Source organism: Aedes albopictus, chromosome 3 (genome assembly GCF_035046485.1).
Source record: "Aedes albopictus strain Foshan chromosome 3, AalbF5, whole genome shotgun sequence".
NCBI classification, from domain to species: Eukaryota; Metazoa; Arthropoda; class Insecta; order Diptera; family Culicidae; genus Aedes; species Aedes albopictus.
In genome coordinates this window covers 449,324,595-449,351,805 of record NC_085138.1, presented here as the reverse complement: position 1 = coordinate 449,351,805, position 27,211 = coordinate 449,324,595, and the positions used below count along the sequence as shown (strand labels likewise).

Genomic DNA, 27,211 nt, shown 5'->3' with positions numbered 1-27,211 from the left:
CATCCCCACGTGGATGTTATTGGCGGCTTGAACCGGGGCATGATCACCATCACCTCGTCAGACCTAGTGCCTGTCTCTTCACCGTGTGCCTCTCCAGCTTCCCTCTGGGTCGTCGTTGGCAAGCGAAGGGCACTCCGTTATGCGTTTCTGGTTCCTCTGGTGTGCCCGCTCCCATATTTTCCACTTCGCTGGAAATTGAACAAGTAATTGATAATGTGATTATTATTTTTCTATTCTTTTCCCCTTATTTTATACTTTTATTACCAGCTTGTTATTTGCCAACCCGTCAGGCGGAAAGATGTCCCGGACATGGCGGGTGGAATGTAATGTTCATGTTATTGATGGTGCTTGGAGTGGGCATTACATGTCTGCCGTAGAGTGGGAAGCGGATTGACTGAACAGCTTGAAATACTTTGTAATTGCAATTCTATTTCTGTACACAGTTATTCGACGAACTGGGAAAAATGCGTTTTGTTATGTTGAACTTGCAATGCTCTGTAATTGATTTCATTTTTCATTTGAATATTGTTTTTTTAATTCTTTGCAATTTCGAAAGAATTGACAAGAATTTACAGCGACTGTAAGCATAATTGCCAGTTGATATTCGTTGCTGCAGGGAAGCTTCAGAACGTGACTGCGGATAATCGCGTCCAACCTTTACGTACTTTTAAAATGTTGATGTCCAGTTGTTCAATAGCTGAAATAGAACTTAAAAATGTATTGATCTGACAAAGTAATCGCAATGACTCACTGCATTTCAACTAGGAATGGGTTCCCGAGCAGAAGGGCATAGCTTACAAATACCATGTGAAGAGCAACATGTGGTCTAATACCTAAAATTGTTATTGCTTCGTTATTCTACGAAATGTTATGAGAACATCACAATAACTGTTGGAGGTATTTTAGCAGATTTTGGTATTAATGTGGTATTTGTTGGTTTAGCAGTGAAAATAACCGAAGAACAAGATTTGATATTACATCATGAAGTCATCGAACAAATGAAACATTGAATAACAAGACATGTTATTAGTTTGTTATTCAATAACTTTGGGATAACAAATACTGCACTTGAAATTTTAGGTATGCATTCATTATTGAAATAATAAGACTTGTTATTTTCTAGGCGTTATTTATACTAAATTTTGGTATTTGTTTTTGTTATTTTGCCTCTTATTACCACCTAATGAAGAGCATATCAAGGTATGGTAGTATTTAAGAAAAATATCTTGATATGTTATTCACTTGTTATTTTCTTCTGCTTCTCTTTTCAAGTTCAAAGCACAGTAAAAACGCTAGTGACATCTTAACAATTATCTTAATACGTATATAATCTACCATCTTATGTATATCATACGGCATCAATCCACGCACCAATCAGATATTTTCCTAACACTTGGGTTTATGGTCTGCCATGGGTGAGTGATTGCATCATCACGTCGACCATCATCCACTTCATGTTGCGGGCACTCTTCAAATAGATATTTTACGTATTTTTCCAGAGAAAATCCGTCGTGTGCAGCATAGCTGTCCCATGTGAATAACTCTTGCTGAGACTGGCCCACAGCTTGTCTTTGAAAATGCTTAAGGTGACGATTTTCTCGAAGACCTTGCCAAAAGTAAGGAAAATGCATTTGGTTACTCAAATTGATAATCCTCCCATTAGTTAGAGCCACAACAATTTTTGCGCACCCCTCGATTTCGGTCTATTGTTGGTTGTTTTGAACTGTTATAATCTGAAAATTTCTTCTAAAACTCCCTGAAAACGAAACGTTGTTGAAAAGAGTAAGGATAGAGCTACTATTTATAGTTATAAAAAGTTGGATCCGCCATATTGCTTTTGGCCGCCATCTTGATTTTTTATACCAAAACTTTTTTTCACCATGCTGGCAACCACCGATTTTCAAAATTTTTGCATCAATTGAAAGCTGAGACATTTATACATAACATATTAAAAAAATGAAGATGTTTTTTTTTCCTATCAAAAGTTATCTGCCGTTTTGTAAATCATGCCACTGTTGCGCACTGGGCTAGGTGGTAATCGTTTACATAAATGCAGTGTTATTTCGCTGCTGTGGCAAACCACAGTGTTATTATTTTATCAGATATATTCCAAAAGACGCTGACAATTGGAATGTCGCTTACGTCACATTGCAGAATTAGAAATCAGTCTTTCATGTTTCATTCATTTTCTGTTATATTTGAGAGCAAGTGTATCCCCTCTTTTTCAAAATGAATGTTGAAAGCACGTTTTCGCACGTTAATAATATTGAAAATGCGTATATATTTTGTAAAATATTTAAAAGCATTTTTGAAAAGAGGCGTGATAAAATCGGAACAATACTGTATTGCACGAACTTAAGCCTGATAGGAAGGCAAAATAGTTCAAAAATACGTACCGGTGTTCAGTTCGCAAGGCGAACTGAAGAAAAGAAAAATCCACAAAAGTTGCCTAGTTGTCCCATTGTACCCCACTTCTCCATCTTATGTCCATTGTGCCCCATCTTCTCCCGAACGACGGCCAATAGCCAGCCACATCCCAAACCCAATACAGTCCAGTGCGGTAAGTATCCAACAACCGGGATTCCTTCTGGAATTCACCCACGTATTCATTATGTCTTCAGAAGTTCCTCCGGAAATTTTTGAAGGGATTCCACCAGGAATTCCTCAAAATAATGCTTAGGAAATTTATGTTCATGGGGACTCCTGTTAATATTCTTCGAGAATTCCTTTAGGGATCCCGTTTGAAATTCCGCTAGGAATTTCTTTTGGAATCCTCCCAGTGATTCCATCGAAAACCCTCCAGAGGTTCCATCCAAAATTCTTCCAGGGAGGGAATTGCTTCCGGAATTTCTCCAGGGTGTCCTTTGCTTACTCTTTCAGACATTTTTTTGGAATTTCCTCCAGAAATCTCTTCGGGATTTTTTGTAGGGATTTCTTGGAATATTCTTCAAAAAATAGTTTTCCAGATATTTGGAAATTTCTTTAAAATTGCACCTGAGATTTTTTTAGAGATTGCTTCGAAAATGTCTCCAAAGATTCCTTCGAAGAACCATTTTTTTGCCAAATTCTTCCAGGGATTCTATCGGCAATTCATCTAGTGAATTTTGGGGAATTCTATTATCGGTCCTTTCTGGATTATTTCCAAGATTTTTTTTTCGGGAATTTCTCGGGTGATTTGATTTCCGATCCTTGATTTTTTTTGCAAATCTTTCCAGGGTTCTAAAGTTTTTCCAGGTATTCTTTCTGGAAAACTCTTGGATTTTCTACATGCATTTTTAAACAGAGATTCTGCAATTCTTCTAGATGTCCCCTTGTACATCTAGCGCTTTATTAACCCTCTAATACCCAAATTTTTGATTTTGATCTAAATATAATTTTTTGTCATCTAAAATCGATTTAAACATGTTTTGGAAGATGATTCTTTTTAATTCTCGATTTCGTGAATTTCGGTTTTTGATTTTTCTTATTTTTATTTTTGAACATCCCCACACTTTTGTATTTTTCCTGGAAGCCAATTTGGGGAACGGATTTTTTAGATGAAAACATTTTGAGAGTTTATGACTAATGTTGAAATATTATTATTTTAAATTTTTTGCACAGAAAATTTTATTTTCCGTGTAATTTTAAGGAAAATAATTTTAGAGTGTATTCGATTCCTTCAAACTATTAAACAAGGATAGAATGATTTGGGAAAAAATTAAAATATGTTAATTGTAGCGATTCAATACAAAATAAACAATGACGTCTAAAAGGTGACTAAAACATAAATTTTTCAATGATTTTTAAAAAAATGTAAATGCGCTTTAAAATACACCAGAAACCATTTTGAGATATGATATACAGAACAGTCCTAAATATCAGCCAAAAATAGAAAAAAATGATTTTCCACGAAACAAAAATTACAAAAAATGCTCAAACTATACCCCGTCTAAAGGCGGGATTGGGTATTAGAGGGTTAAAGGATTTCTTCAGGAATCCCTTCGGAACTTGAAGACTTCAGTGATTTCATTTCAAATTACTCCAGAGCTTCCTTCTGCGATTCATCTAAGATTTCTTTCAGTCCTTCAGAGATTCATTATGGTACTCCTCCATTGATTATTGCGAAATCCCTTGGACATTCGCGATAAGTATTTCTGTAGATATTCTTGGAGAATACTCTCAGTGTTCCTGAAATGATCCTTGATTCTTGATCCTTGAACTTGGAAGCTAGGCTCGTACTTTTCTATTGTTACATTAGGTAATAATTTGTCCATTTTGGTTAACATTTGTGATGTGTGCAAACTTTATGGGAAGCTAGAAAAGTGTAAACATACCTGAACGCAAACAAGAATGCTGAAGGGCACTCGCTTGTGGTCAAAAGCTCCGCAAAGAATTTGCTTGCCACGCGAAAGAGACAGCCATCCATATCCGCTGCTGCCTAGTCGCGCTCACACGTACCTACGGGCTCCGTGCATAGAACACAGAAGTGGTGAAATCGTGCGGTAGGAAAGTCGCACCGTTGCTGCCGTCAAACCACCATCGAAGAAATAACGACTCCCCAATCCCGAGACTCCCAGTGCGAGAAGAAACGTAAGTGCTTGAATCCGAAGTGAAGTGCGCAGAGGTGTGAAATTAATCGCCTTGGTTTCGACAGATTCCAGCACTCCGGTCAGGATAGCCGTCGATCGGACTGAGCCGGCTTATTCCGAAGAGCACTTTAGCTGCACGTGGCATCGCCAGTGGGAATCGACGACCAACCATCAGCAACACCAGAGGACTCTGGGCGCGCCGGTGACTGCGACTAGAAACGGTTCCGGACTCGATCGTTCAAGCAGCGAAACGACATTGTCGTCTAGCCGGTAAGCAAATCGTGGGAGATGAATTTTGTTGCGACGAGAACTAGCTAACGCCACATTTTCCAACAGGACTGGCCGTATCAAGAACCTCCTAACACGAGAAACAATCCTCCAAAGTTGGAAAACGAAAAGGGCCTTCGAAACGAAGTGAGTGATACAACGATTTGTCCACAACGCTCGTTCTAACCGAAGGATTGCCTCAGGGCTCTTTTTTCTTTATTTGTGTAGCCGATCCCGGTTTCCTCGAAGCGGCGAGCACCACCCGCAGCTCAGTTCGCATCATCCGGCAAGGAGTGATCGAGTTCCACGAGCCACCACCGTCTCTGGGGCACGGCGGCGAAACCCAGCTGCTGGCAAGCGACGATCACTACTGCCAGGCTGCTGGAGAGCACTGGCCACCGAAAGGAATCGGCGCGTTGGGCCGCGAGGAGTGAACAGCATCGATGGTCGGTCAAGCGGACTACCCAGCGGCGAGACGCAGCCAGTCGTCCCTCCGGATCGTCAAGCGGGACAGCGCCGGCAACTGATCAGCATGGCTGGATGCGAGTAGGACGTAGGCAGTGTGCGTGAGTACCCGAAAAGAAAGAGGAAGAAGCAAAGGAAGAACACCTTGAAGAGGAAAATGATGTGAAGAGGAAGCAAAGTCAGGGAAATAAGATTAGGAGCAAGGGGAATAAGGAAAGGGTATGAAAGTGGGAGAATAAATGTTTGCACCATGAATATCTGTTTGTTGGCGTTTTATGTGGCTTAGCCGGCACGACCAATGCCTTTTCCCGTCGCAAAGGTCGTTTCACAACACTATCTGGCTTCAATCTTGTGATACATCTCACCAAAGTCGTACCGGAAGTTACTAAGTATACTAGCGCCACGTGGTGATGAAATACGAAACTATGCTCTCCACGAACTGGAAGTTCTCGTAGTCCAGAACAACTTTTCCGAAGATCATACCTCTCTATCTGGCTTCTATATCGTGATATATCTCACCAAAGTCGTACCGGAAGTAAATATGTAAACTAGCGCCACGTGGTGGTGAGATTCGGAATTATGTTCTCCATGACCTGGAAGTACTCGTACTCCTGAACAACTTTGCCGAAGATCGTACCTTATTATCTGACTTCAATCTCGTGCTATATCCCACTAAAGTCGTACCGGAAGTTCACTATGTATACTAGCGCTACATGGTGGAGAATTTCGGAACTATGAAATTCATCACCAGAAAGTTGTTGTTATTCTGAACAACTTTGCCGAAAACAGAATGGTGCTATCTTCTCGAGCATCCGAGTGATCTCTCTACAAAGACGTGGTATCTCATAACCAATCTGGGAACAAAACGGAACCGGAAGAAGTTAAAAATGTGGAACTAATGTATTCGTCTGGTTCTTACCGGAAGTTGCATGAATTTCCAATCGACCTTCACTACACCTTTCTAGGATAGTGGAGGGTTCCGATAACGCAAAAAGATTGAAATTTGGTTCACTAACTACTGAGATACGGAGGTGCAAAAAAAATAGTTCCACGTTGTTTTTGTCTGTCGGTACTTAGCGTGTTAATGAGACAACTATGCTGCACACGGCAAAATTGGAAACGAATACTTATAAAAACAACAAGGTACATGCCCAAGCAACATTTTTTTAGTCAAAAAGACTAGAAGAGATCTTTAAAATCACCATAAAATCAAAATAAAAGGTATTAGGTTTTATAATGGTTTTAAAATCCTTTACAAGACTAATTGGCAATCAAAATTTACTTGGGAAGTAAGGGCATTCTTATTCATACGCTTCCATATTCATCATATTTGAAATCTGACGTTTACGGCACATATTGTTTCCTGTCTTTTTTTTTATTATTATAGGTGCTCACTACTGCTTCTTCTTCTTTGTGGCTCGACGTCTCCATTGGGACTTGGCCTGCCTCGCTTCAACTTTGTGTTCTTTGAGCACTTCCACAGTTATTAATTGAAGGGCTTTCTTTGCCTGCCATTGCATGAATTTGTATATTGTGAGGCAAGGACAATGATACTCTATGCCCAGGGAGTCGAGAAAATTTTCCCGACCGGAACGCGAATCGAACCCGCCGTCTCCGGATTGGCGATCCATAGCCTTAACCACTAGGCTAACTGGAGATCCCCTGCTCACTATTTACTAACAAATACAAACATATCACTATTATATATTTTTAATATTGAGTTTTATGAAAATGGCTATCTTATTGAAGTAAGTCAGATTAATCTCAATTGTTCTTGAATATTGATTTTCTGCTATTGTTCATAATTAAATTATTCCAATATAAACACGGTTATCTCGACGCCTCGATAAAAAGCGTATTTTTTCAATACACAAACTGTGACAACACTGCACTCAATGAACAATCAATGGACGTATGTGCATTCGCTTTAATGAATAGCAAACATGTCACACCTCGCATTTGGGCGTCGTCGGTGGCTGGCTATCCTATAGAAACGTTAAACGACATATGTATAAACCCGGTGACCAACTTACCTCGTTGAGTGCGTTCCACACGTAGCAGGCGGTAATCGGCGATAATGGCTTGTAGTGATTGCCAAACGTGTACATGTACAGCAGGCCAGGCGCCGGGAATATCAGGGTAAACATATCGCAAAGAGCCATCGCTGCGAAATAAAGCATCACCGAGAAAAGCCGGAAAAATAAATTAGTACCAATATTAATTAGCGGCAAGTTAGTTGGAAACAATTTCCCCGTCGCTTCCGTCCGTTAGACATCAACATAAACACCATACCGGTATAAAAACAGATGTCCCGACCTTGAAACACCATGAAACAAGAGTTAAAAAGATGGCAAAAACTGTGTGGTCATGGCAATGCTTTCACCCCGGCGACCCTGGTTTGTGGAAAATGGTCATTCTCTTGGATCTGATAAAAATGGGATTCTCATGCGCATTTGTTAGTTTTCATGGGAACCGGAATGTTTTTCCGCTCAGCGCTCACAACTTCAACGAACTGACATACATATGAACACGTGTTTCTATTTCTGGATCAGTAACCTTTTCCGGTACCACCGGTCGGAAAAGTCCATAAACGTGAACCAGACGTTTACTGCAAGGTGTTGAGAATTTCCGATAATCTGTGAAACGATACATCTTCTCTATCTGCAACCGTTGCTGGTGTTTCGTTCTTTCGCATCAACCAAAGGTCCCTGAAATCAACCAGTGGAAAATGCATTGTACCTTCGCATCTCTATCTTCGTCTCCTTTGGCGATTGGGGCTTGGATGTTTTTTCTATCTGGAATTTTCAGGCACGGATCGACATCCGGGCGATGGTAAACCTGCTAGCTGTTTTCGCTATCGATGCCGTTTCAGAGTGATAGATGTAAAAAAATGGGATATCGGTTCGCTATGATTGCTGATGCAGCTGAACGAGCGTAGAGCCAATGACAGCGACACGATGTCCAGCGGCAATTTTGTTGTAGCTTTGAATGAATTAGTTCCTGGATATAGGAGAAGAAAAAATGTCAAAAAAGCTGTTGTGTTTGAACGTGGTAGGAATTGGAATTCGAATCATCCGGATTAACTTTGCTCCTGGGTCGAGGTGTAGGATCTCTATTCCACATATTTTTCAGCGCAAATTACATGTAAAGTGGATTTTTTTGCGTTTGATATCCATGAAAATTATGCAACAATCGTAAAATTGAAATTTCATTAGACAATGTTACTTATTCAGAAGTCTGGAAAAATATGGTCCAAATCGAAGGGCAAGAAAGGATCTCAGATAATGAAAAAACCGTACAACGGGTGAAGCGTGCACCACCCTTCCGCATCTTCCTAGACCATAGGTTCCCAAACTTTTCGGGTGCGCGACCCCCCTTTGCCAGCAGACGTACATTTCGCGACCCACCATAGAAATTCCCTCATTTGTTGTCTGTTACAGTAAAATATTCATCTGTCCCTCGCGACCCCTAGATGAAGGCCGGCGACCCCCCTAGGGGGTCGCGACCCACAGTTTGGGAAACTATGTCCTAGACTCTTGCTAGTAATACAAGACTCGTTATGTTTTTTTTTTCTGTATGAAAAAAGGAATTTCAGAATGGGAGATCGGAGCAGGCTGTGCGCGCGAGCGGCTCCGCTTTGTTTTGAATATGGCCGGGCGTATAGCAGCTCGTGGTTATAGATAGTAGAGTAAACATAGATCCGCTAAGATGAATCCGTTGTATCCAAACGAACTGTCAAAATCTGTATCCAAACGAGCATGACGTCACGATTTGGACAACATCAATGGAACGCATGACGTCATATTCAATCGTCGCACTTTTGAAAATTACTACTTACACGCTTGAAACATTTTAGTCAGCGGTGTCCGCGGATCTATGTTTACTCTACTATCTATACTCGTGGTGCTATACTTTCTGAACATTTTACCTCGGAAAGTGCTTGCAAATTGATGCTCAAAATATTTTAGGATAACTTGCGATTGTTGTGAGAGTTTATCGTATTCCCATCGGGGTTCCAGAATTCGTTTGCATTTTTGCGTGTTTCAGTGTAATTTTTGGTGATACAGTGGTTTTTCGGTTTTATCACGGTCAAAAAAAAATTTACCGTGATATGATCGAAACTGTGAATTTAGCGAAACGAGAAATAAATGTAATTTTTTTTATCCAAAATCATTTCGCTGCATAATATATACGTCGTAGCTTATATTTTTCAACTGTTTTGGTGGACTGGACAATGCTGTATTGATTTTATATTGATTTCGGAATGTTTTAAAACAAGTGTGATAAAAACGAAATGAAAATCGTGATATAATCGAACAGAAAACCGTGAATTTGAACGAGTAGTGATTAAAACGACTAGTGATAAAACCGAAACGCCACTGTATTGCTGCTTGATGTTCCGCAAATGAAAGTCAAAAATTTCGTCTCGAGAGTACTGGAATTCGTATCATTTGGTGAGTTTGTTGGCCTAAACGTTAACCAATCGTATTCTTTTGAAGTTAATCCTTCCACGGACAACACCCAAATTCCCGTGACACCTAGGCCTGATAAGTCTCTACAAACCTTTCTAAGGTGCCAAACTAATCATCCTCTCCCATCCCTCTGTTGTCGCAAGGACGTGGCCAGGACAACTTTCAGCCGTTGGAGGATTGTGAGAATCTTTGCTAAGAGTCAGTAATTAACCCCAATCCTCTGTACTTTGTTACCAGCGGTCTGGGACTATACCATCTACCAAATTGTACAACTTGCTCAATGCCAATGCTCATAACAAGAACAATACCAAAATTATCAAAAATAATTATTTACATATTGTATTACAATGTCCATCACAGCTAAATTGTTACAGGATAATCGATTAGCACCAAATATGGGTCATACCACAATATTCCTAAATAATGGACGCAGTGGTTAAAAGGTTCTACAGATGAGGAAAAAAAGGCTCTACAAATGAGGATGTATTACAATCAAAATAAAATTTCGGGGCTGTAATATAAAGATAGGCTAGAACATAAAACATAAAAAAGATGAACGATGTTGCTTCTATATCTTGTTTAAGTTAACCCTTTGGAGCCGGAGTGGTCATATATGACCTCAACAGAGAAACGGCTGTATAAATTCACATACTCAATAAAACAGAATAGTCTTCGGCAAAGTTGTTGCTATTCAAGTCTTCTATTGGGAAAAATAAGAATATTTGTATTTGAGACTTAACTGACAACCTTTAGAACATTCTGAACACCATGAAGTTTGGAGAAACGAACGAATTGACATACCATAGTCGTTCTAAAAGTTAACTTTGGATATGGGTTATGTTCATTAGAGTGGGTTATCGTTTATATGGAAAAATGAAAAATTTAATGGTATCTCATCAGATCAAAGCTTTTCTGATCCCATTTCAGGGCCCAAATAAGTGTGCAAAATTTGGGCACGATCGGTTATGTCTTAAATATGTTTTGCGCATCGTGTTTGAAGTTTGTATGGGATTTTACATGGGAAAACACACTTTTTTGCATTTCTCTCATGACAAGCACGAGTTTTTCTTAAACTATATAACCGATAATGTGAAAACATATCCTAGGGTGCCCTGAAAAACTTTGTCGAAGACCACGAAGTGATCTGATGCTTATGAAAAAAGTTATAGCGTTGGCATTGCTTGGCGAAACATACATACAACTTATTGCTGTCTTATGTACGTTAGTACTGGGAAGAGGCCAGGGTACTTGCGGCTGCTCGAGGTTAGCGGGTCACATCATTTTGAGGAAAGGCATGGTGAGGATAAGGTTTCAGGGTTCGTTGTAGAGGTATCTTGGTTTCGGTATCGCCTCTGGTGGTGGCATGGGCTTGTCACGGGTTATCGTCTGCCGCCGGATGGCAAGGAACATAACACAAAAGGGACAAATCACAGAAAAAAACTGAAACGAAAAAAAAAAACAAGAGATTAAACCTTTATACAACACATGCGAAGGAAATCGTAAATGGACCGCATAAAGATAAGATCGCGGGTCCCCAACACATCTCTTACAAGAACAAATGGTTGTCTAACTCGGGCCTCAAGGGTATCCAATAGTAGTGCTCTGGAGGCGTCATTATCCGGGCATTGCCAAATTACGTGGTCGATGTCATCATAACCGAAACCGCACTTAGTACAAACATTGCTCAGCGCGAGGTTTATCCTGTGTAAATGCGCGTCTAGCGAATAATGGTGGACATAAGTCTTGACATCGCACGAATGAAATTTTGACTTACATCCAAACCATGCCACCACGCTCGCAAAGAAACATTAGGAATAATGGAATGTAACCATCGTCCCAGCTGGTCTCGCCAATCATTTTGCCAACTTTGAAGAGAACGCTGGCGAACAAAATGGAAAAATTCATCATGTGAAATTCTCCTATCATAGATCTCACCTTCCTGTGCGCCCACCTTTGCGAGAGAGTCCGCCTTCTCATTGCCATAAATTGAGCAATGTGAGGGGACCCATACAAAGGTAATCTTGTATGATCTTTCGGCCAGTGCACCCATCTGCTCCCTTATTTTTGTAAGAAAGTAAGATGGATATTTTACAGGTTTCATCGACCGGAGTGCCTCAATCGAACTAAGGCTATCCGAGAAGATGAAGAAATGGTCTGCGGGCATGTTGGAAATCATTCCTAAAGCGAAGTTGATTGCTGCCAGCTCAGCAACATAAACCGAACAAGGTTCCTGAAGTTTGCGGAAGGCGGTGAAGTTTTCGTTGAAGACACCGAAGCCAATGGATCCATTAATGCGAGACCCATCTGTGAAGAATCTCTTGCAGGAATTGACATTTTGGTACTTTTCATTAAAAATGCGAGGAATAGATATACACCGAAGTTGATCTGGTATTCCATGAATAGCTTGTTTCATGGACAGATCGTATTTAACAGATGAACTGTCATTGGTGAAGTGTACACGAGGAGGATTATAACCTGCGAGGCTTATATCTGATGACATGTAGAAAAGATAGATTCTCATGAATTTTGACTGAGTGTTCAGATTGAGCATTTCTTCGAAGTTTTCGATAACAAGTGTGCTGCTCACTCCACACTTGATAAGTAACCTTAGGGAGAGCTCCCAGAAGCGGTTCTGGAGAGGTTTCACCCTTGCCAGGACCTCCAGGCTCGCATTATGCGTTGAGTGCCTACAGCCGAGGACAATACGCAGACAACGGTACTGAATTCGTTCCAACTTTATTAGGTGGCAGTTTGCTGCTGAGTGGAAGCAGAAAGAGCCATACTCAATAACAGAGGGAATAGTCGTTTTGTAAAGTGTTATGAGGTCTTCCGGGTGAGCACCCTACCATGTTCTGGTAATTGTGCGTAGAAAATTGATCCTTTGTTGATATTTTTGCATCAAATACTTAATTTGGGTACCCAAAGGTGCCTTTTGAATTAAACCAGACCCCAAGGTATTTCGAAGTCAAAAATTGATCGATTTCTATTCCTAAAAGATTGAGTTTCAGTTGGGCTGGGTTCCGCTTTCTAGAAAACACAACCAATTGAGTTTTTTGCGGAGCAAACTCGATCCCCAAATCTCTTGCCTAAACGGACAGATTATTTAGGGAATTTTGCAATGGTTTCTGCATGTGGGCCTTTTAGAGAAACCACAGCATCTTCTGCAAGTTGTCTTAGCGTGCATTGTCCTTCCAAGCAATTATCAGTCATCCAATCTTTCATGGAATACACAACTTTATATTTACACTTACAATGCCACCCTGCTACACTGAATAATGATACATAATGAACCATATTTAGGAGTATTCTGCAAAGACTAGTAGGCATTCTTCTGTACTTTTGAAACATGTAAGGTTGCTCAAACTTTTATGAAACTTATTTTTTTAAATCTGCATTTGTTGTAGTCATTATTTGTGCTATAAAAAGTTACGTTACCAGTTAGTCTAACCAATCCAGATCCGTGAACTTCTGTGAAACTCAGAGACATGCCAAAATACCTTTGAGATATTTCAGGATCACTAAATTACAACTAAGAGCTTGCATCTAAGGTGAAAATATGACAAAGCCACATCTCCAGCACAAACCTGAAGGCAAATGTGGGACGCGGCCGAGGATAAGGACTGCAGCCTCGAACCGAGTGTTGTGGGGAAGAATTGTTGATTTAGTTTTATTATAACTGTTACTTACGCTAAAAATGATATAGATACAATCATTACGGTTGGTAATGTTGTGTAACTTTGTATAGCCAAAACAAAAACTTCAATTGCTGTAGATGCTAGATTTCAAACATCATAATAGTTTGGATGACCGTAACATATCTAATGATGTCGATTAAACATTCAGAATATTTACTAGACATGATAGATTACTTATCGTAGCTTTGTATAATGAAAAAAGTTACCGTTACACCCATATACTTTAGGATGTAATCTCAAGAATAGTTTGGATGGTCTAGGATATCTTAACAGATCTGATAATGTCTATTGAACTTTCAGAAGATTCACTGGATATAATGGATTACAAATTGTAGCTTTGCATAATGAAATAAATTACCGTTACACCCGTAGACTTTAGGATCTAAACTCAAGAACATTTTGGATGACCTAGGTCCTAGGATATCCTGAAAAAGTATTCCGCATTATATTCTACCCTTTTTATGCTGTTGAGCCCTAAACCACAGAAATACGTAGTTAAAATTGTATAATAACGCTTGGAAAAAATCCGGCTTCAAAGGGGTAAAGGGTTGGATCATAGGATATTGTCGAAATCAACGTATCCTCCCTCAATGGGTTTTTGTACTTACCTTACCGGTCAGGCTAAGGCCGGGGTGGCCTCTGCTGTACATAGTAGCCGCCTCCATTCCACTCGGTCCATGGCTGTTTGTCTCCAGTTCCGCACTCTGCGTAGGGTCCGCAGATCGTCGACCCACCTAGCTCGCTGCGCTCCACGTCTTCTTGTACCGGTCGGATGACTCTCGAGAACCATTTTAGTCGGGTTGCTATCCGACATCCTGATGACGTGACCCGCCCACCGTAGCCTCCCGATTTTCGCGGTATGGACGATGGTAGGTTCTCCCAGCAGCTGATGCAGCTCGTGGTTCATTCGCCTTCTCCAAGTCCCGTCTTCTATCTGCACTCCGCCGTAGATGGTACGCAACACCTTCCGTTCGAAAACTCCAAGGGCGCGTTGGTCCTCTGCACGTAGGGTCCATGTTTCGTGCCCATAGAGGACGACCGGTCTAATCAACGTTTTGTAGATGGTTAACTTCGTGTTACGGCGAACTTTAGTCGATCGTAGAGTTCTGCGGAGTCCAAAGTAGGCACGATTTCCTGCCACAATGCGCCTCTGAATTTCTCTGCTGGTGTCGTTGTCGTCGGTCACCAGTGGGCCCAAGTACACGAATTCTTCAACCGCCTCGATTTCATCACCGTCGATATGAATTCGGGGTGGCGGGAGCGGTGATTCCTCCCTGGAGCCCTTTGCCATCATGTACTTTGTCTTCGACACATTAATGACTAATCCGATTCGCCTGGCTTCCCTCTTTAGTCGGATGTACGTTTCCGCCATCGTCTCAAATTTACGAGCAATAATATCAATATCATCGGCGAAACCAAGCAGCTGAACGGACTTCGTGAAAATCGTCCCACTCGTGTTTATCCCTGCTCTTCTTATTACACCCTCCAAAGCAATGTTGAACAGCAAGCACGAAAGACCATCACCTTGCCGTAACCCTCTGCGAGATTCGAAGGGACTCGAGAAAGTCCCTGATACTCGAACTACGCACATCACTCGATCCATCGTCGCCTTGATCAACCGTATCAGTTTATCCGGGAATCCGTATTCGTGCATAATCTGCCATAGCTGTTCTCGATCGATTGTATCATACGCCGATTTGAAATCGATGAACAAGTGATGTGTGGGCACGTTGTATTCGCGGCATTTCTGCAACACCTGGCGGATGGCGAACATCTGGTCCGTTGTAGCGCGTTCACCCATAAATCCAGCCTGATATTGCCCCACGAACTCTCTTGCAATCGGTGATAGACGGCGGCATAAAATTTGAGAGAGTATCTTGTAGGCAGCGCTCAGTAGTGTGATCGCGCGATAGTTCCCGTTGATCTGCTCCAGCGGCCTTGTTATTTTTCAACCGGCTAACCTCCTCCTCAATCTCTTGAAGGTCAGGGGCCGGAAGTCTTTCGTCCTGTGCACATACTCCTAGATCTGTTACCACGCCACCTTCGGTACTTGCAACGTCGCCATTGAGGTGCTCATCGTAATGCTGCCGCCACCTGTCGACCACCTCACGCTCGCTCGTGAGAATATTCCCGTGATTATCTCGGCACATGTCGGCTTGTGGCACAAAGCCTCTGCGCGAGCGGTTCAGCTTCTCGTAGAACTTTCGTGTGTCCTTAGCGCGGTACAGCTCTTCCATCGCTTCGCGATCTCGTTCTTCCTGCTGGCGCTTCTTCATCCGGAAGACTGAGTTCTGCCTGTTCCGCGCCTGTTTGTAACGTGCCTCATTCGCTCTCGTACGGTGTTGCAGCATTCTCGCCCATGCTGCATTCTTCTCGTTTTTCAACTGTTCACATTCGCCGTCGTACCAGTCGTTTCTGTGATTCGGAGTCGCGAAGCCTAGTGCTGTAGCCGAGGTACTACCTATGGCGGATCGGATGTCCCTCCAGCCATCTTCAAGTGTAACTGCGCCAAGCTGCTCTTCCGTTGGTAGGGCCACTGCTAACTGCTGCGCGTAGTCTTGAGCCACTTCTACGTTACGAAGTTGCTCGATGTTGAGCCGCGGCGTTCGACTTCGACGCGTGGTGATAACTGTCGAAAGTTTTGAGCGCATGCATACAGCGACTAAGTAGTGATCCGAATCTATATTCGCACTGCGGTATGTGCGGACGTTGGTTATATCTGAGAAGAATTTACCGTCGATTAGAACGTGGTCGATTTGGTTTTCTGTTTGATGGTCGGGGGATCTCCAGGTGGCTTTGTGGATATCTTTGCGGGGAAAGAAGGTGCTTCGGACTACCATACCACGGGAGGCTGCAAAGTTTACGCATCGCTGGCCGTTATCATTCGTTACGGCGTGCAGGCTGTTTCGCCCGATTACCGGTCTGTACATTTCCTCCCTTCCCACCTGCGCGTTCATGTCGCCGACAACGATTTTCACGTCACGCGGCGAGCAACCATCGTATGTTTGCTCTAACTGCGCGTAGAACGCTTCTTTCTCGTCATCGGGTCTCCCTTCGTGTGGGCAGTGGACGTTGATGATGCTGTAGTTGAAGAAACGGCCCTTAACTCTCAACATGCACATCCTTGCGTTGATCGGCTGCCACCCGATCACACGTTGTCGCATCTTGCCCAACACTATAAATCCTGTTCCCAGTTCATTGGTGGTGCCACAGCTTTGGTAGAAGGTAGCCGCTCGATGCCCGCTTTTCCACACTTTCTGTCCAGTCCAACAAAGTTCCTGCAACGCCACGATGTCGAAGTTGCGGGGATGTAGTTCGTCGTAGATTATCCTGTCACATCCTGCGAAACCTAGTGACTTGCAATTTCATGTTCCAAGTTTCCAATCGTAGTCCTTATTTCGTCGCGTGGGTCTTTGCCGATTGTATCGAGTCGTATTTTCTTCTATGTTATTCGCAATGGGGATTTTTACGGGTGGCTTATTGGGCCTACGCCAACACTCCTGTCTCGCCGGAGGACCATCGTGTCAGTTCTGTTTAACGTCCCAACCAACACTGGGACGACCACGCTGATGGGACTACCACCTTGGATCTAGCTGGGCGTGGTGCAGCGTTTCTTACTCAGCCGCTGGATGCCAGAACAGACGCTGTTTGAGCCGCACCTTCTTGGTGAACAGACACTCGGATCGTACCTCCTCAATCTAGCTGAAGTCAGAAGGACAACAGTGCCCAGGCTGCGCTACCAGCTAAGCACACAACTCTTAGCTGGCGGTCTTTGTCATCGTTTGACCCGTGGAAGCATGAGGTAGGAACTTGTGAGGACCAGAGCTATATTGGACGCTCTCCTTATCGACTCACTGTTTTGCAGCCCCAATGGGTTTTTGTACATGTTTGAATTCTCATGAAATACCTAATCTATACGTTTACGGTGTCATGGATACAAAAACGTATCCGTGAGAAAGACCGAATTAAATTGTACGCTGAGTCTATCAAAAGCTAGTCATTTCGTCCTGACCTGACATTCCATTTAGAGAGTCAAAGTGAAAATGCAGAAAGGATAAAAGCCAAACAGTTATCCACCCGGTGCGCTTACATACACACTATGATTGTAACATGAAGTCCCACGTTTGCCGTGCGTAACCTGTGTGAACTTTGTGCACATCGCGGTTGTGTTAATTTACTCGCTGACCCGACCCGCGCTATACCTACATCTGACGCTGACATGTGAAACTAGAAATATCCATTGTGCAGCTGAGCTGTAGGTAGATGTCGACCGACAGATTGAACAAAGCCGCACGTGTTACATTTAGTCTATATACACAACGACCAAGGACCGAACACGGGATAGCGAGGCATGCAAATTTAGTGAAACAAAAGTCAAACTCAATTCGTTAGCAATATGCTCATTTTTTGTGATGTAGTTGTCCCAACTTTCGAATATTTGGGCTATTTGAGAGAGTATTAATTTAATCGTAATAAGTAATGAATAATTTGAATTACATGTAGGTATAATTCCTAACATCAACGCCAAATCTGAGCATAAAGTTGTTCCAATTTCTAGCCGCTGTATGATGAGATCTAATAAAATATTTCGATTCACACTGAAACTGATACTTGCTGATACAATAAAACATGATCCTCAATCTATACGACACAGCGGAATCGAACCTGTTTTATTCGAACTATTTCGAGGCAACGTTTGATCTGCACCGCAATAGCACAGCAACAAATAAATAAATTATTGGATTCGACCTCATTTTTATGAGTTTATCTTGTTGTCTATAGGCACCTGTTATGAACCATACTATTCCGGGAGAAATATCAGACATGTATCAACAGAGCAAATAGCGTCCATTCCCGCGAAACGACAACGTCAATTTTATTGAGTTAGCGCTTTGCAGACTATATTTTATGATAATTTGATTTCCTACCCGCCTCGATTCATGAAAGATGAGACCGCTAAAAGAAAAATGAAGCATCTTCCGGCCGCCGGGAGCCAGTCAGTCAGTAGCGGCTGCAACCAGAGAGGATTACAGAACATTCGGGCCAGTTTGATTATTTGATTAAGACTGATTTATTACATTTATAATTAGCTTCGAAAGTGGAAACGTCGGAGCGGCAGAGCGAGGGTTAATTTTAGGAAGGCGCAGAACATGAAACTTACCCATCAGCACAAAGTTGGTCGGCGACGCCATGCTGCGTTTGCTGAGGACAATCACGATCAGCGAGTTGGCAGTCAGTGTTATTAGGATGAAGATGGGAGTACAGTACCCGTAGAGTGGTATACTGTAGTTGAGGATTGTTTCACAGGACACGTTCAGATAGGAAACGTTACCGTACATTCCCATACAGCTCTGATAGTAGTCGTCGCCGTACGGCAGGGTGCCATTGTGGCCTTCCGTATAACCATAACTACTGCTTGGTCCGTTGATATAGAGGAAGTCAGTCTCATTTTCCGCCTCTATCGGATTGTAAATGCCGGGGTCCAGCGAGGAGTACATTGTGGAGGTTGTGATATTGTCGCCCAGCAAAAGTGCCCTCTGCTGGTGCTGGAGGCTGTGAAATTGTTGCTTAGTCGCGGCGCTGTCATCATCGCTCCCATCGAAGTAATACAGCATTCGTTCGCCTCCACCGGCAGCGGCGGCGTCTCCAATGGCAGCCAGTGTTGAACCAGATCCTCCGGCACCAGAAACGGAAGACGATAATCGACTGAGGACATTAGAGATATCACCAGCACCAGCAACTACCGCAGCATCAATTGACATATCGATTGTTTCAGTCGTGGGACATGACGCTACCATAAATTTTCTGTTACAGTAGATCTAGCTGTGAAGAGAAAAAAAAAAAGAAATGAAGAAAAATGTGTTAGAGACAATACCAAACAGTGGACTGTCGATTAGATTCACACACGTAACCATAGGCGTATATCAGTGTAAAAAAACTGTGCTTTCATGAGCGCAAAAAAGAAAGTTCAATATTTAGTTATTTTCCTGGCTCGAATTAAGGACAAAGTCGTAAGAATCCCAAGATGGCCGTCGTTTGTTGGAGATTCGAAATTCAGTAGAACTGAAATACCGTGTCATTGATTGGCTCGGTAGCTTAGTTGGTAATGCACTTCTCTAGCGTATAAGGGTCGTGAGTTCAAATCTCATATGAGCTGTGATTTTATTTTTCACGATTTAACTAATAATTTTTCAATCTGATCATATGTACGTTGAGTTACGGATTGGTATACCAAAACTTTGCATTTTAAGTAAGTGATCCCTTTCGTAACGAACCAGCACAATAGGACACGATCGGTGAAAAGTGTAGAATTAGCATTTAAGTTAAAATACACGGTAATATAAACACAAAAAAAAAACGATCGGTGAAGTACTAGAATTGAAGTAATGAGCTAAATTTTTGTATAGTGAGAAGGCCAATTCTCTGTTTCTGCAAAAAAATGGATTAGAATGCGTGGGTATTTTGATTCCTTGCTTAATTTGATGATGTTTGAGCAAAACTTTGGGTAACCCTGTTGTTGTTTTCTCCATTTCTTGCAACGTAAACAACACAGTTACCCAAAGTTTTGCTCAAACAGGCAAGGAATCACAATACCCACGCTTTTTAATCCTTTTCATTGCAGAAACGGAGATTCGACCTTCTCACCATACAAAAATTCAGCTAATTACTTCAATTCTAGTACTTCACCGATTGTGTCCTATTGTGATGTTGAGCAATAACAAGTTTACATATATTTTCATACGTTTGGTCTTTGTTTCATGTGATGTAAACTGTTTTAATGATTAAGCCATTACTTATACTTGTATGTGTGCAACCAAACTATTGTTTACGTTGCATGTAAGACTTACCACAACAAGTTGAACGAAAAGAGGACCAATTCGTAAAACATGAAAAAGTTTTATCTGTCGCATATTTTTATTTTTGATTTATCTAGGCAGTCAAACCTAGAAATCGAAAGATAAAGACTAGTACTTTAAAATAAGGAACAACAATTGTTGTTTTGTTGGGAAATCTATGAATTCTGGAGAGCAATTTGTATGGAGATTACATTTTTTTGCGCTCCGTCCCGAAAGGGTTCTACCAGGATTGTCCAACCTTCTTTGATCGCGGATTAAAGGTTAGAACTTACGGCAGCTAATTCCTGTCCTCGACTCCCTGGGCTTGCTACACAGTCCGGATCTTCTGCTGAAACTCTCGTTGAATGCACCGATGCGTCAATTACGTCACAACGATTTATTTATTGTTCCTGGACATAGAACAGACTACTGGAAGGTTCCAGGGGTTTTCAATGGGTTTCAAGGGCGTTCCAGTGATGTTCCAGGGGGATTCAGAGTGATAAGAGGGTCCAGCAGTATTTCAGGGGGTTCAAGAGTGATACTTATGTTTTCAAGGGATTTAAGGGGCGTTCCAGGGGTGCTCTAGGGGGTTTAGTGGGCCTCATGGGGCTTTCAAATGCGTTCTTTTCTTCAGTCATTTTCAATTCTAGTCAAATCTTTTCAGTATTTTCTGCATCTAGTCATATTTAAAACGATTTCAGTCTACTAGAGCTCTTTTCAAATGAGAAGCGATGCCTTGTCATTTGCATGATTTGTCACTTAAATGACTAACTGGGGACGAAATACGCAAAACCCGGAAAAAATCCCCCGGAGTTTTTATTTTATAGAATGTTGGACCACTGTTGGACCTACATTGGATAGCTGTTGGGTCTATGCTAGAGATGGGAAAACTGTTTGAGTTTTGAGAGTGAATCGTACCTGATTCACTCCGAAAAATGAATCGACTCTTTTGGTCGATTCAGTAACTCATTTTCGGAATTAAAAAAAAATGCAAATTTTAATAGATATGTGTATATTTCAGAAGCTTTTCAATGTTTATGCATGTTTTCTATACATGTGTTTCTCTATAATGCTTCTACTTCAATTGTAGATTCAATGCATGTTGTACTTAACAAAAATAATTTTTTCCACGTTTTTCGATGTGAGCCGGCTTCTCCTTTCCGTACATATCTGCCCAGTTTTAGAGAAAATCCTTTCGCATGGTACTGATGTCGACGGTATGCACAAACGTCTGAGCATAACTTCGTAAAGAGCAGGATACACCGACTTCCGTTCTTGCCACCAAATAACCGGATCACTGGTTCGAGCGAAAAGTGACTCCGATAAATATTTGTCGAGCTCTACCCTTGCTGCAACTGTAGGATTTGACGAAGCTTGCTGGTTAGAAGCAATGGCGTCAAAATCTCTCCAAATGCTCGTGGATTCAACAGGTTCAGATGTAGATGGCTGAGGTTCAATTGGAGTATCGTCTTTGATATACTCCAATTCCTGAAGCAGCGACTGGAATGCAGATTGGTAACACTTGTCCTCACTGAATCCATGCTTCTTGAACCGGGGGTCCAGTAGTATGGCTTGCGAAACAAGGTCATTTCCTTCTCTTGCGGGAAATCGACTTTCCAGCCCATCCATTAACAGCTGTGTCAATTTCTTGACCATGGGGGGAAGCTTTGTCTCGTTTATAGATGACTGACGTACATGTTTCATCATAATATTAACCAAAACAGCAGATTTGGAAAGAGAGACATTTTTTTCTGCTGAGATTTCAACCGTTACATCATCGAAAATTTTGAGAACTTATGTTCAGTTATGTTATGAACAGTATGTTCAATGATGATCCACTCATGGGCTTCCAAGCCCAAATTGGAATCAAGCAAAGCCAAAGTTGAAACTACGGTCCGTTTGTTGGCAAGCAATCGGTTCAACATGTCCAACGTCGAGTTCCACCTAGTCGGACAGTCTTGTTTCAGTTTCAATTTTGGCATGTTCAATGAAACTTGCATTTCATTTAGCTTAGCCAAAGCGTGAGCACTCTTTTTGAAAAATTGAACAATCGACTTGGATTTATCAACAACATTTTTGATGGATGACTTGATGGCCGATTGTACGACCAAATTCAACGTATGTGCAAAGCAGGAAAGATGACGAACTTTTAACAACGACGAAGCAGCTTTCATATTGGCTGCATTATCGGTTACGAGTGCAATGACTTTCGCTCCGATTTCGAACCGGTCAAAAATTTTCGTCACCCATGCTCGGATGTTATCGGCGGTGTGCCGATCCGAAAACTCTGAGCACTCTAATAGATGGGACTTGATACTTACGTTCTTGTCGAAATAGTGGGCAGTGAGGGCATAGAAGCTAGTGTTAGTAACACTTGTCCATCCATCGCAAGTCAACGCAACACCTACAGCAGCAGCAAGATCCCGTTCTACATTTGATTTCAATTCGTCATAAACTGTAGGGAACAGACTCGTTGTTAAGGTTTTGCGGCTGGGGAGCTTGTAGGAGGGATTCAGCATAGCCACAAATTTCCGAAACTCCTCTTCTTCCACCAGGGAAAATGGTTGGTATCCGTCACAAATCGTTTTGAGGAGCTAAATGTCGATTACTCGAGATTTTTGAGCGGACATCGGTTTAATAACGTCAACAAAATTCGTTATCAGGTCTTGTCACCGCTGCTGATTACTCTGCATTGGAGCTTCAGAAATCGTGTTTTTGATTGATCCAACGGGTTTTGTATCCTTCTCGCCAACTCCGGTTTTCAGGTTCCTCCCATCGCTCGACGACTGTACGGTGGGGGATCCTGCGGTAGGTTCCGAGCGCTGCTCCCGCCGTTCCAAAGCCACAAAAGGATGTTTAGTCTTCAGATGGCGTAGCAAATTACACTAGTTTACAGCATTTTTGAACTCGGTAAGCTGATGATTGTTTTTGGTGTAGAATCATGCCCTGAGTTCAAAAACGCGAAGGAAAAAAATTACAGTAGAGCGAAAATTTTTTCGACTTTCCATACAAGGTTGATGATTTGAAATCGATTTTTGTTCTATTTTTAAGCAAAGTCGCTAACTTCACACATCTCATTCTCCCTAATCAATGCTCCGATTGAGCTGAATTTTTTACTGTAACTCGCCTACATATGATATGTCAAATAAACGTTGAGAAAGAATTTTTATATTATTTTTTTCTCATTGAAAAAAATACATTTCTTCATATAATTTTGGAAATTTTGCTAAAATTTAAGGAGGTCGTCCCCAAAACACGCCAATATCTTGAATTTCATCAATCTGACGCAAAACCTGTATTCAGATGATCGAATGGTATTATATTCAGCTTTTAATTTATGGAAAAAGATTTAAAATTGGTTGAACAAAACGCAAGATATTTGAATTTTATTAAATTCCATATTTTAATAAGTTGTAAAACTCGATATTGAGCTAAAACTCAAAAACTGTTCTACTTTAAATTTTTTGAAGCACGAATTCGAAATCAGCGCTAAGTTATGCTTCAAAAATTTTGGTCGTTGACAGAAGTTCACGACTTTCGTTTTATTTTGTAAACTAGTGTTACTAGTAGATCCGACAGAAGTTGCTATCAGTTTGTGGCAGTACCGACATTCACCTTTATTTCCGTCCGCTTTTTGGAAATGGTACCATATTGGGCTGCTGGGGCACTCCATCGCTGACATCGGGTGTTTTGCGTGCTAAAAAAGAATAGGGTATCGGGATGCTTCGTTGGCATAGTCCCCTCGTTCGGCCTATCTCAACGTAAACCAAAAACTCGAACAAACACGCATAACTGGATATCGGAAAAGCTATGCGCCAAACAACTGAAACATTTCGTTTCAATTTTAGCACTTTGGAGCATTAAAATTGAATGAAAATGTCACTTTGTTTATCTTTTGTAGACGCCATGGTTCTTTGGCTTAATGGGTAGTTTATACACATGAACATAAATGGTATGATTCTTTAACATTTCCAATTGACTTATCAATAACTGAACATTTGATGCGACGGTCAAAGACGCTATTTTGAACGTGTATATTTGTTTACAAAGAATAATAACTATTTTGCAAATTGAATGTGGGCCGAATATTGAGGACATTTTTTTCACTATGTACCCAAATCTTGGCCCATCAGTGAAGTGACGTCAACAACACCGATAAAGTGACATCAACAACATTTATTGCGTAAGAACCAGAAAGAACAAACAGGAAGAAAGATTTTGTGTGCGGTGACTTAAAAATATAACACAATAATAGGGTTGCGTTGTTTTTGTTACTAAATTAAGAAAGAACTTTAGTTCAAATGATTTATTTATAGTTTTGTGAAAGTTTGGCTCCGAAAATGTAATTTAAAATAAGATTGGTGAACAAACAGAGATAATACTTCAGCAGAAATATTGAAAAAATGAGATAATAGGTGGTTCTAGTTCATGGAAATCAATAGGCCAACGTTGTATACACTAATAGGCCAATTTGTGTACCATAGACCAACGTTGAATACCATCACATCGAATCTTTTCAACTTAATTAAGTAAATTCTTAAATATTTACGTTAGTTTACTTCCAGTTGGTGGAACATGCATTACCAAGAGTGTGTAATAGGGTCAACATATTATTTCTAGTGCTATTAATTCATGAGTTATGGTCAAAATTGCCAAGGCGGCTTGCAAATTAGGCCAAGGAATGGTACATATACCCTATATATCGAAAATTATCTTTGGCGGTTGCGTTATCAATTGAAACTTACCATGCAATAAAACAGCAGCAACAATTATTATTGCTTTTTACATTCTCTGGTAAAAACTTCTTGTTTAGTGCAAATGTCGACAAAGTGAAAAGCTAAACAAACTGGGAAATCATTTGACAATTTGAGATGCGACGTACGGCAAACGATGACTGTGATTCATGATCTAAATGAAGCAGTGAGCTGTGACAGTCAAACCAATTCACTCGCAAATCAATACACTGAGAAAAAAAAATGTTTCTCACATGGTATTGTTAATGCCAAATCAGATAATATATGTAAAAGTACATTGCATAATTGTTACAAAATCCGTACAATATGAAATAATGCCTGAACTGGAAAATATGTCTCTACTCTCTAGGAGGACTAATTTAATACATGCTTGTATGTGCTGTACACATATAACAGTCACATAAAAAGCGTTTTTTTTAAATATCATTAAAATTTAAAAGAATTATTCAAAAACATATATAAACTCGTATTTTTTTTAATTCCCAATGAACTTTTATACGAATTCTCGATTTGATTATGATTTTAAAAAGGAGTTTTTTTTTCTTCGGTGTGCACAAATGTTCATCACCATGTTTCCGTTGTTGTTGTTTTTATGTTGCGATGTTTTCGTCGAATCATCGTCAAAGTGAGCTGTCAAGCCAACTCATTCCCGCTCTTTTCGGCAACTCGTTGGAACCGTAATGAACTTCAATGAATCGTGACTCTTTAGAAAAGAATCACTCACTCGATTTTGAGAATCGATTCTTTGAGTCGATTCACGAGTGAGTCGCCCATGTCTAGTCTATGCTGGTTTTGGTGGTCCATCTCTACTACAAATGCTAATTAAAGATCAGAGACAGGTTCATACATCAGATTTTAACATATCATACTAAATTAATAATACAACTAAATGCAGCACACTCCATGCAACAATCGAAGATTTGCCATGAAGTGGAGAATGCAAGCCAAGATTAGCTTAAACAAAAATCGACAAAAATTGACATTTGTAGGGTGCTACGGTCACACTATCGTCCGACGGCACACTGATGTCACTGATGTTTACTAGTCATCGGACAGACAGTGCCAGAAGCTCACGGCAATCCAAAAATAATTCTTCTCCCGCTCTGACATTCATGCACATTGCACACAACAGAGACGTGTAGATGTTCATCTATCTTTATCCGAAGGAGATTTGGATTGTGAAAAGGAATAAACATTAGCAAAATCAAGCTCAGTTCGGTGCCTTCAGGGGATGGAGATGGCCAAGTGGCTCCGTATCTTGGAGGAAAAAAGCGCCCGTTTAGCAAATTTGGATCACGTGGATGTCTTTTCGCAATTTACATCTCGAATCTTTGTTCATCAAACACGTGTTTTTGTTGTGTACATGAAATTCACAGCAATCAAACGTTGTAATTTCCACTTGACTTGGTTATCCTAAGCAAAAATCGGAAAATTGTTGTCATTCCAACCCAGCAGTTTCATACTATCATAAGCTTGTCACAAGTTTGAAATAAATCACAATCAGTCCATTTTTATTTCGTAATGCATGTTTGAATATAGACTTAGACAAAATCATTATTCAATCATTACACTGTCATAAAGATAATCATATGTGTCTTGAAATTTCCAATTATTTTCTTGTTCCCGCACCCTGTACGAACACAAAATGGTCATTGACAGAGAAACATCTTATTTAATAACTGTGAAAATGCTCAAAGAATACTAAGCTGATATGCTGTCTTTGTACTAATTGGGACACGTTACAATGATCTTAGAGTTTTCGAACGGAAGGTGCTGCGTACCATCTACTGCGGAGTGCAGATGGAAGACGAGACTTGGAGAAGGCGAATGAACCACGAATTGCTTCAGCGACTGAGAGAACCAACCATCGCATCGTCCACACCGCGAAAATCGGGAGGCTACGGTGGGCGGGTCACGTCATCAGGATGTCGGATAGCAACTCGACTAAAATGGTTCTCGAGAGTCATCCGACCGGTGCAAGAAGACGTGGTGCGCAGCGAGCTAGGTGGGTGGACGAACTGCGGACCCTTCGTAGAGTGCGGAGCTGGAGACAAACAGTCGGTTCATGGCGTCGAATGGAGACGACTCCTTTGTACAACAAAAATGCACTCTACTGCCACCGTTTGATTTTTATTGCCTAATTGTAATCCCCTT

The 27,211-nt window shown here is 41.2% G+C and overlaps 1 protein-coding gene across 2 annotated transcripts in view; it reads right to left on the bottom strand.

Annotated features, from left to right (window-relative positions):
- The window catches only part of LOC109407532 (sex peptide receptor), a 166,650-nt gene that overhangs the window by 44,206 nt on the left and 95,233 nt on the right, over positions 1–27,211 (bottom strand). For both annotated transcript variants that reach the window (XM_062856774.1, XM_019680598.3), the window contains exons 2-3: positions 18,629–19,290; positions 7,334–7,464 (exon numbers count right to left, since the gene is read on the bottom strand). In XM_062856774.1, the coding sequence (XP_062712758.1) occupies positions 7,334–7,464; positions 18,629–19,265 (768 nt within the window). In that variant the 5' untranslated portion in view covers positions 19,266–19,290. The remainder of the gene's footprint in view (positions 1–7,333; positions 7,465–18,628; positions 19,291–27,211) is intronic.